This window comes from Chelonoidis abingdonii, chromosome 14 (genome assembly GCF_003597395.2).
Source record: "Chelonoidis abingdonii isolate Lonesome George chromosome 14, CheloAbing_2.0, whole genome shotgun sequence".
NCBI classification, from domain to species: Eukaryota; Metazoa; Chordata; order Testudines; family Testudinidae; genus Chelonoidis; species Chelonoidis abingdonii.
In genome coordinates, this window is record NC_133782.1 from 32,495,394 (window position 1) to 32,506,919 (window position 11,526).

Consider the following 11,526-nt stretch of genomic DNA (forward strand, 5'->3'; position numbering starts at 1 on the left):
ACTCCTTCACTGGCAGCAGGCAGGGTTGAATACTATTCAGCACCTGCTCCTCTGGTTGAGTGTTACCAGTTTTCAGAAAGTAATCAATGAAATGACTCATTTGTGGTGGTACTGAGCATGGTATTTAACATATTTGCTGACTGCTGCTGAGAATGAGAATATGCTGCATGCTGTGATCCCAAATAGCGGATCACATCTTAATGGAGAAGTGAGCCCACAGATACCTTCTCGTCCATTCACACCCATCCAACACCCTGCTGGTGACTCTTGGTACATAATGCGTCTCAGGAATATGCTGTTGTGGCTGTAGGCTCTCTAGTGAGGTCAGTCATTCAGCATCCTCCTGGTCATTTACTCGGTGTGAATCACTTTTGTCTCCTTTTGCTTTTCATCCCTTTCCCCCCCCCTCCCCACACCCCTTGGTTTCTCTCAGCTGGAAACAAGGAAGAGACTAGCACCATATGACTAGTCAGTTCTCTGCAGCCCACCAACAAAGGTTCTTGGGCCACCACAGGTCCACAGACCACAGTTTGGGGACACTGTTGTAATCAGCCTGGCAAGTGATTTTTCTTAAGCACTCCCCTGTTGTGTGCCTAACCGGACGTTCACTTACAGGCCCTGAGAACATTACAGATTCAAGCGGTTGGCTGGATCTCAGTAAACTCATTGTTTGTTTTTCCCCCTCATTCCTAGGAGATAAATACTGGGTTTTCAAGGAAGTGACAGCAGAGCCAGGGTACCCGCACGGCTTGGTGGAGCTGGGAAGCTGTCTTCCCCGGGAAGGCATTGACACAGCTTTGCGATGGGAGCCAGTCGGAAAAACCTATTTCTTCAAAGGAGACAAGTACTGGCGCTATAACGAGGACAAGAAAGCGACTGACCCAGGATACCCAAAGCCCATCACTGTGTGGAGGGGAATCCCACAGGCCCCACAAGGAGCTTTCATCAGCAAAGAAGGCTGTACGTAGAACCCATGATTGCAAGTGTTTGTCAGACTAATACCAGGTCCTTGTTTGAGATGGTTTTACTGTGCTGGAATTCAGGCCCCAGCGCTCACAATGCTGCTCTGCCATCAGTGGCCACAGAGATCACTAAGGGCTGGATTCACAAAGAAACTTAGGCAAGGCCATGCTGAGCATCACCACAGCTAATGTCTAGGTGCCTAGAAAACCACTGGGATTCAAGAAGGCTGCGTTAGGTGCCTGAGCCCCTATGCACTGAGTGGGGAGAGAGAGGCACCTCAGAATGGGATTCATAACCGCCAGCTTGCGAGGCAGCTACTCACCTAAACTAGCCACTGGGAGGTGCCAAGTCCAGGTGGGTGCTAAGCTCTGCCCCCTCAGAGACAGATGTCTAAGTCCAGGCTCCAGGGAGGGGCCTCCCTGTGCTCAGGGGTCTCAGCTGCAAACTCTCTTTTAGGGCATGTTGCCCATGCTGTTTTAGCAGGCGGCCAGAGGGAGGAGGCAAGCCACGAGTTAGGGTGCTTATGTAGGGTGCAGGAGACCCGTGGTGCAAGTGCCCCCTCTGCCTGAGGGGGAGAGGGGATTGGAACAGAAATCTCCCATCCCTCAGGTGGGGGCTGGGCTCTGGGGTATTCCGAAGTGGGGATGTCCTCAGTCTCTCTTGTTGAAGCTCTTCCACTAATGAAAGAATGGTTGGGCCAGAGAGAGAGCCCAGGCATGAGGAGGACTATAGTCTGGTAGGGAGAGCACTAACGGGGAGGGGGAATAGGCAGGATCCTGGCCCCCTGCTCGAATGACATTTTTAAATTATGTATTCCCAGTGGAACAGCTTCAACAGGCAAGATGGAGGGCGCCCCCCTCAGGCTAGGCCATTGACCTGAAAGGAGGCAGATCTCTGCTCAAACGAACGCCTTCTCCCCTGCAGGGTGGAATGGAGAGCTTCACATCCCAGCTGAACACCCAAATCAGTTACAAGGGACCCCTCTCCTATGGGGGTCTTGTGTAAGTTTGCCTGGAGAGACCTGATTTAGTAGGTGAGCTTTGGGCCTGGGTATTAGATTGGGCCCCGCAGACAAGTTAGGCGGAGGAACTCCTTTCTTCCCCTGCTTGGTGGAGTGCTCTGGGATGTAGGCAACCTGGTGACTGCAGTGTTTAGACTCAGAGGCAGAAACATAAGCACCTAAGGAACTTTTACTGCAAAAATGTAGGTGCTGAGTGAGTTTGGGCACCTACAAGGTTTGGCTACAGCTGAGCAAGAGTTTTGTGAATTCGAATGGGGCCTGATTCTGGGATTTAGGCACCTAGGTCCTTTTGTGAATCTAGCCCCAGTAACCTGTGACCCACTTCCCTGCCCCATTCAAACAAACACACACCCTTTTTTCCATGACTAAGTCACGTTATTGTATTATAAGCTCCTTGGCGCAGGGACTCTCCCTCGGTGTTTGCTCAGTGCCCAGCCCCATGGGCCCCTGCATGGGGGCTATGAGCAATATTTAATTTCCATCTCTGGCTGCATCTATCTGACTGTTTCTCCCCTAGTTGATTTTCTCCTTCATCCTCCAACTCTTCTCCAACCAACTGGGAAAGAGAAGCAGCTGGCTGGAGTGGAGTCTGTCCTCTGTAGAGGACACAGGCACCCTGATGCAGTGGATTTCTCTCAAGATGTCAGGAAAGCTCCCCAAGCCCCTACAGAGCAGTGGAGTAGGAGCCAGCTAGGCAGGAGCCCGGAAAAGGGGGAGCTGGAATCTTCCCTGCCCTTTGCCCACAGGGAGAGAAAGACTAAGAAACAGGGGTGTGGGAAGCATCTGGAGAGCGAAGGCTACTGCAGTCAAGGAGCAGCTGAAGGCACCAGCCTTTCAGCAACAGGAGGGAAGCTTTTGAAGCCACTGTCTGCCTGGTTAATAACCAAGGCCCAATCTTCCAACAGGTGTACTCTGAAAAGCTGCTCCTATCCAGGGTCTTCTCCCTCACTGCCCCTCAGAGCTGTATGTATGAAACAAAATATTCTAAAAATATCAGCAAACCATTATCCAAATCAGAGTAGCTGCTGGGCCTCGCCGAATACTGGAATGTTTTTGTAATATAGAGAAAGTCCCTGAGTGCATCAGGGCAGACGTGTTGGTGCTTTAGTTGACCATAATTTGCCCCTGAATGCTTGGATTAGAATTCCAAATAAACAGCAAATCAGCTGCTTGGCTTTTCCCATAAACATTTGCTCTACATTCCTCTAAAATCAAGCAAGTGCCATCTGATTTCCAAATTGCCATGGGAGGTTCCTTATGTATGTTTTTCTTCCCCCACAGCCTCCTACCCTTAGGCAGAGAAATAATGACTGTGAGCGAAACACCTTTCAGTACCTCTTCGCGCCCATTCGGTTTCAAGTCTTTGAATGTTATGGTATGAAGTGATCTCTCTTTTGTCCCCTAGTTTATACCTACTTCTATAAAGGGAAGGATTATTGGAAGTTCGATAACCAGAGGCTGAGTGTGGAGCCAGGCTACCCTAGGTCAATCCTCAAAGACTGGATGGGCTGCAACCAAAAGGAAGTTGAACAAAGCAAAGAGAGACGCTTCCCCCACGATGATGTGGATATTATGGTGACAATCAATGATGTGCCTAGCACTGTAAATGCAATTGCAGTAGTTATCCCTTGCATCTTATCTCTGTGTATCCTTGTCTTGGTATATACCATCTTCCAGTTTAAAAACAAAGAAGTGCAGCAAAATGTTACCTATTACAAACGACCTGTCCAGGAATGGGTATGACACATTCACTTGCACATTTCAGCTCAGAGCTGCTCAAATGAGTTCTGAAGTCCATCAAAACAAAACTGTTCAAGTGACTTATTATGAGTCATGGGAGTTCTGGGACTGAAAGAAGCAGGAAATACAGAGGTGGCCTTGCAGAGTGGAGCCTCTCTCCTTCTTACTGCCTCAGTCATGTGTCTGTCTTGCTGTGCCATTCTCCACAGGCCCCCTTGTGCGTGTCAGAGACTGCAAGAGGAATTTTCTTGAAATGTTTTTCAGCTGACTTGGGAAACCTTCTTCAGTGCCCTGTCCCATGGTCTCTGTTAAACCCAGCATTCTCCAGTGTAGCTAATCACCTCTAAATGGACCAGGTTTTTTACAGTTGTCTCATAAATGAATTAAGATAATTCAGTCTATGAAACAGGAGCAATTCAGTATCTTAAGGAGAAGACATGCTGATGCTGAATCATTCTAAAAAATCTTCTTAGTTTATTACAAGAACCAGGGAATTACCTGGATGCAATTTTCCAATACCTGCTGGTCAGATGTTTTGTACATTCATAATAATTGATGCCATCACTCAGCACAGTTCACAAGGAGGAGGTAATTCTGTGTAGGCCAGGAGTTCAAAGAACTCTTAACCAGATATAGTAATAGCAACTCCTCAGTTGAGTTAGTCCACAAAACAAAGACCAAAACACTCCCTACTGTTAACAGCCCTAAATGCTTTTGTTTTAGGAACCCCTCATGTAATGAATATTTAAATGTCATATTACCACTATTTGAAATTCCCATCAGTCACAAACAATAAATTGTTACCAAAACAATGAACAATTTATATAAGAACTCTGCTGTATTTTATCTGAAAATTCTGGGAAGTGTTGTTATAGTGGCATGTGTAATCAGATTCTGAAATTTGCGGCTCATGTTTCAAGAGAATGAAAATGCTTGTTTGCAGGGAAATCTTCATTATAGTTAGGCAAAATGGCCTGGCTAAAGTAAGAACTATGCCTGTGCCTAAAACATGAAAACATTATATAACTTTGAAAATTATTTTTCACTCACCTCTTCACACTCAAGTATCTGGCAAAAAGGTGAAATGCCAAAGTTCGGTGAGAAAGATTGTTTTCACAGGCTGACTAGCAGTTCTGAAGATGAAAGCCTCAGATAAGAGCTTGATAAGTATCTAAATTTTGGGTACTGAGCTTTGACAAAGCTCCTTCTCAGACAGCAGTTGTCTGTTCTTCCCTCTTGTAAATGTGAATGCTCAGGGATGTCATGTCCTAGCTAGAGCCTTCCTTAATCTGATTTTCCATGCTGGTATCCAAACAATATGTTAAATGACTATGAAAAAAATGAAGGCAGCACTTCTGTCAACGTTCCAGGTGACATTCAGCCCTGTGCGAAGAAACCAGCCCTAGGCAACACTTACACATCACTTGTGTCCTGTTTTGAGAGCTTAACTGGGATGTGAGTGGGTCCTAGTCCTAGAGTGGGTATGCTGCCTTGGGCTGAATTTCACCAGTGTAGCTGATGAAGCAAGAAGCATCGAACTGCTGATTAACATTCAACAGTGTACATGAGTCAAAAGTCAATGTGGATCTCACAGTTTGTTTCACTTGTTTCTTTTAGCACGTGATTCAGGTTATAAGTATTGATGATGACAAGAGCAGGGCAAGGAGAAAGAGAGATTGTTAGTGTTTGTCTACTTCTACATGCCTGGCTCGGACTCGGACACTAGCGCGAAGGGGGCGGTAGAACTTTCAGTGACTGGTTTGAATTACACATTGTGTGGCCTGACTGTTTTGTATTTTATACTTGATAACGCACTTCAGTAGCCAAGAAACGCTGAGGGCGTCTTCAACAGAATGATAAAATCAGTGGAAGAGAACTCGCTGGATGTAACATATTTGACTTTTAATGAAAGACGTGATGGAGTCTCCGGCCGGCCGGACTGCAAACAAAGCACCAGATAAGGCCAGACCTAATCACTAACCCCTCTTCCCAACACAGTATGTTGCTATGTGTACTATAGCCCAGGTGGTGACATGCACATTATAACTTCCAGCCCCATGTGCCACATTGCATTTACCATGCACTTTACTATTCCTCTGAGCAGCTCCAGGCAGACACCAGTTGAAAATATTTCTCTCATTTCCCTTCTGTCCAAATCTGGAATTCTCCCCGCAAATGACACTGGCCTCTGGGGAATACTGCGGGTGTCTTAGCCAGCCTTATCCCTGTCACTTGTCCATCTCCTGAGGCAGCACAGCCGGAAATGTTTGCTTTATCCCGTTAGAAAGCCAGAGAGCCCCCTTGCCAATGAGGTATGGCTTCTGGGACATATTTTTAGACTGGCCTTCATTTATGCTGGAATATTGGGATAGAAGGGTACAACCTGCTCAGGAAGGGCAGGCAGGGAAAAAAGGGAGGTGTTGCCTTATATATTAAAAATGTGTATCCTTGGACTGAGATTGAGCTGGAAATAGGAGACAGACTGGACAAAAGTCTCTGGATAAGGATAAAAGGGCTAAAAAACAAGGGTGATGTCAGGGTAGGAGTCTACTACAGACCAGCTAACCAGGAAGAAAAGGTGGATGAGGCTTTTTTTAAACAACTAACAAAATCATCTAAAGCACAGGACTGGGTGGTGATGGGGCACTTCCAACAGATGCCTGAGTAGTTGAAAAATAACACAGCAGGGCACAGCTTATCCAACAAGTTCTTGGAATGTTGTAGAGACAATTTATTTCGGAAGGTGGAGAAAGCTACCAGGGGAGAGGCTGTTCTGGATTTGATTTTTACAAATAGGGAGGAACTGGTTGAGAATCTGAAAGTGGAAGGCAGCTGGGGTGAAAGTGATCACGAAATGGTAGAATTCACAATTCTAAGAAATGGTAGGAGGGAGAACAGCAAAATAAAGACAGTGGACTTCAGGAAGGCAACTTTAGCAAACTCAGGGAGTTGGTAGGTAAGATCCCATGGGAAGCAAGTCTAAAGGGAAAAACAATTGGAGACAGTTGGCAGTTTTTCAAAGAGACATTATTAAAGGCACAAGAGCAAACTATCCCATGCATAGGAAAGATAGGACGTGTGGCAAGAGCCCACTCTAGCTTAACCAGATCGTCAGTGATCTAAAAATCAAGAGAGAGTCCTACAAAAAAGTGGAAACTCAGTCAAATTACAAAGGATGAATATAAACACATAACACAAGTATGTAGGGACAAAATTAGAAAGGCCAAGATACAAAATGAGATCAAACTAGCTAGAGACATAAAGGGTAACAAGAAAACATTCTACAAATACATTAGAAGCAAGAGGAAGATGAAGGACAGGCTAGGCCCATTACTCATTGGGGTGGGAATAACAGAAAATGTGGAAATGGCAGAGGTGCTTAATGACTTCTTTGTTTTGGTTTTCATTAAGAAGGTTGGTGGCTATTGGACATCTAACATAGTGAATACCAGTGAAAATGCGGTAGATTCAGAGGCTAAAATAGGAAAAGAACAAATTAAAAATTACTTAGACAAAGTAGATGTCATCAAGTCACCAGGGCCTGATGAAATGCATCCTAGAATACTCAAGGAGCTGACTGAAGAGATTCCTGAGCCATTAGCTATTATTTTGGAAGACGGGAGAAATTGCAGAAGACTGGAAAAGGGCAAATATAATGCCCATCTATAAAAGGGAAATAAGAACAACCAGGGAAATTACAGACCAGTCAGCTTAACTTCTGTGCCAGGAAAGATAATGGAGCAAATAATTAAGCAATTTGAAAACATCTAGAAGATAATAAGGTGATAAGCAAGTCACTATGGATTTGTCAAGAACAAATCATGTCAAACCAATCTGATACCCTGTCAAAGCAAGCTAACAAGGCATGGGGGTGGGGAGAAGTGGTAGATGTGGTGTATCTTGACTTTAGTAAGGCTTTTGATACTGTCTCGCATGATCTTCTCACAAACTAGGGACATGCAACCTAGATGGAGCTACTATAAGGTGGGTGCATAACTGGTTGGAAAACCGTTACCAGACTGTGTGGTTCACAGTCATGCTGGAAGGGCATAACGAGTGGAATCCTGCAGGGATCAGTTCTTGGTCTGGTTCTGTTCAATATCTTCATCAATGATTTAGATAATGGCATACAGAGTCCACCTATAAAGTTTGTGGACAATATTAAGCTAGGAGGGGTTGCAAGTGCTCTGGAGGATAGGATTAACATTCAAAATGATCTGGACAAATTGGAGAAATGGTCTGAAGTAAATAGGATGAAATTCAGTAAGGACAAATGCAAAGTATTCCACTTAGGAAGGAACAATCAGTTGCACACATACAAAATGGGAACTGACTGCCTGGGAAGGAGTATTGCAGAAAGATCTGTGGATCACAAGCTAAATATGAGTCAACAGTGTAGCACTGTTGCAAGAAGGAAAAAAAAAAGTAATCGTTCTGGGATGTATTAACTGGAGTGTTGTAAGCAAGACACAAGTAGTAATTCTTCCGCTCTACTGTGCGCTGATTAGGCCTCAGCTGAAGTATTGTGTCCAATTCTGGGTGCCACATTTCAGGAAAGATGTGGACAAATTGGAGAAAGACCAAAGAAGAGCAACAAAAATAATTTAAGGTCTAGAAACCATGATCTATGAGGGAAGATTGAAAAAAAATGGGTTTGTTTAGTCTGGACACGAGAAGACAGAGGGGACATGAGAAGAGTTTTCAAATACATAAAATGTGAAAAGGAAGGAGAAAAATTGCTGCTCTTAACCTCTGAGGACGAAGCAATGAGCTTAAATTGCAGCAAGGGAGGTTTTGGTTGGGCATTAGGAAAAACTTCCTGGCAGGGTGGTTAAGCACTGGAATAAATTGCCTAGAGAGGTTGCAGAATCTCCATCATTGGGAATTTTTAAGAGCAGGCTGGACAAACACCTGTCAGGGACGGTCTAGGTAATACTTAGTCCTGCCCTGAGTGCAGGGGACTGGACTAGGTGACCTCTCGAGGTCCCTTCCAGCTCTATGAGTCTACACTAGTATAAATAATAGTAGCTACAGTAAATGCTGTTACGTTTTTGCAGGCGGGTTACGTCACTTATGCCGCTGTCCCTGATTTGTGGGTACAATTTGGGACTCTTACAGTTCACACCTAAATTTTGGAACAATAAGTGCTCACAAAACTGCAATGTTTTGCATTTGCTAATGAGAGTTTGTTAAGAGTCAGGCTGAAATGCCACACTTTCTTCTAGCCCTGGCAGATCACAAGATCTCTGATCTTAATATGAATGGAAAAGCTATTGTCATTTATTGTAGCTGTTTTTAAAATACATCAGCTATTTCTCTCTCTCCTCTGAACCATACAATTGCATTCATGTTGCTATGGCCATCTGGCTATGGATATGAAACATAGTGCCAGTAAGTGTTTCCTGAATTTTTAAGGCATATGTAAACTATCTGATATCTAAAACCACATGACTGTGTGGCGTAGTGCCTGGATGGAGGGTTTAATGGCATTTGCTTGGGACGATCCGTGTAAGTGACTATCCCAAACTTATGCACACAGATGCTTGCATTGCTCTGCAGTCTCTATTATTCTTGCATCTGTGCTCCCTTACTCTCCACAGAACAAGCTGAAAGGGATGGTAGGAGCAGAGCCCTGCAAAGCCACGGATAGCCGCACCCACATGTATTTGTATTGTTTACCATCTTTGCAGCTTGGCAGTGCCACCAAATTTTTGTATCCGCGCAGGACTCTAGAATTGATGTCAGTGGAAACACAAATGTAAGCACATGCTCCTGATGCTAATGAGACATTTGGTTACACTCCTCTGCCCGGCCTCAACTTTACTTGTGGAAGCAGTTGCCGGGTGGCTGCAATGCAGGATCAGGGGCTTGTTTCCCGGTCTGCAGCTCCCCCTTGCTGGCTTTCAGCAAATATTCTCACACAGAGACTGGTCAAAACTCCAGCTTTCCCACCCCTGAGCAATTCGGAGACTTCACCATGTGTTTGCTGCAAACTGAGACAAAGCCAAAATAGTACAATCTCTCACAGAACAGGAAGGTTAGTTCAACATTGACTTGTCTCTGACCCCCCAGGCCCTTCCGTGGGCTGTGCACTGCTGAGAGATCACCTCTCCCATGATGCAGCTCAGCCAGCAGGAAGGCCCCAGTGCATAGTGGGAGACGTGGGTCAGCCAGGGAATCCTGCCCGCAGAGAACAGGGGCACGAGCCACTCACCACTTTGGATTAATGTTGAACTGACCCAAACTGAAATATTTCTATTCACATCAACCTGACCCCAAAGGAAATATTTGGGTTCAATGGAAAAGTCTCAGCAAATTCCCTTGTGGAAAAGGCATTTTCTGTTGAGAAATCATGTTGGCCTCTCTGGCCTTGCCCTTCCCCCCACAGCCATTGCTCTTCAAGTCCATCCATACCGAGTCCCCTCTGGGCCCCTCCCTCCCAAGGTCCTAGACCCTCCCCCACAAAGCCACCTTCCCCCCACCCTGCCTCAACAGGGCATCTCTCTAAATTTCCTGTGAGCTTTATTGCAGTAGTGCCCTGATGCTGCAAACTTCTCCCCAACAGGGCCCCCTAATGGGAGCGGGGGGTGGGAGGGAACACAACCATTGTGATCTCCCAAACAAAAATCACCCCAGAATGGATGCTGCACTCGTATTTCTCCCCCAGGAAATAAATCCTGCTGCCAAATAGGTTTGTTCTGTAACTCCCACCAACATGAGCCTCCACTCTACTCCCTGCCTCCCCATTACTTGCTGGTTCAAGCCCTGCCCCCCTTCCCACGCCCATCACTGGATCACAGCACAGCCCCCCTCTACCCCTGCTGTCCCTTTCACTCTTCCACCTGGGTCACAGCTCCACCTCCCCAAGGCAGAGTGGCATTGGCACACAGCCCTTACCACCTTCCAACCCCCACCACATCACAGCCCCACCCATACCCCTTCATCTCTGTGTAAGGGGGCTGTTGGCCCTATACTGAAACTTGGGGAGGAGGGGGGGAAGGATTGGTTGGCCGGCCCTCTTCCAATCCCACGAGAAAGGGCCACAGAGGCATCAAGATCCTGAGACTGACAGACTCCAGGGTGAGTGGGGAGAAGCCAATTCTCCAAGTCAGCTGGATTGACAGGGCAGACAGGCCAGTCACGAACCTGGGGACCCATTTTCCACGTAAGCTGGGGCTGCCGGGGCAGAGGAGAGCAGCAGCGCAGAGCCAGGACCGCTGTGGTGGGAGCCATGGGCCAGAAGTGAGATAGCAGACGTTGGTGATGTCCCACACACAGTGCCCTATCCACCTGGTTACCTCCTTTCATGCCAATCGCCCAGTGGGTTTTGATGGACAGGCCTGGACTCTTCTCAAGCCTCAGCAGGGTGCAACTCTCTGATTTTCTTCCCCAATGAACTTATTCAGCAGTGTCACCAACTCGCTCCCTCCCCTCAACCCCCGCCTTCCTGGCAGGGCCACCAGGGCAGCTTGGAAAGGAAATTCTAACTACAAGCAACTCCCACTTACATGCCAGATAGTTGGGGACTCCCAAGAAATAACAAACATGCTTTGAGAACATGGGCGAACCTTCTCCTCCCACAAAAGCAGCATGTCAAAGGTGCCAGGAGACCAAGGAGAGAGCCCTGCTAAGCACCTCCGGGGAAGGGCAGAGCCCAATTCCACAGGCAAAGACTCGCAGATTCCTTTCATGGGAGCTGCCCCTCTGGGGATCACAGACATTATGTCTTTGGTAGGTCTTCATTAACAGGCATTCCTCTGCAATGTGACATAGGAGACAATCAGCAGCAGTCAGGGAGGGTG

The 11,526-nt window shown here is 46.5% G+C and overlaps 2 protein-coding genes across 3 annotated transcripts in view; one reads left to right on the top strand and one right to left on the bottom strand.

The window, feature by feature from the left end:
* Nucleotides 1–4,763, top strand: part of MMP24 (matrix metallopeptidase 24) — a 208,423-nt gene extending 203,660 nt beyond the window's left edge. For both annotated transcript variants that reach the window (XM_075072350.1, XM_032766541.2), the window contains 2 exons: nucleotides 694–960; nucleotides 3,390–4,763. In XM_075072350.1, the coding sequence (XP_074928451.1) occupies nucleotides 694–960; nucleotides 3,390–3,727 (605 nt within the window). In that variant the 3' untranslated portion in view covers nucleotides 3,728–4,763. The remainder of the gene's footprint in view (nucleotides 1–693; nucleotides 961–3,389) is intronic.
* The window catches only part of FAM83C (family with sequence similarity 83 member C), a 293,103-nt gene that overhangs the window by 237,536 nt on the left and 44,041 nt on the right, over nucleotides 1–11,526 (bottom strand). The gene's annotated exons all lie outside the window — the stretch shown is intronic.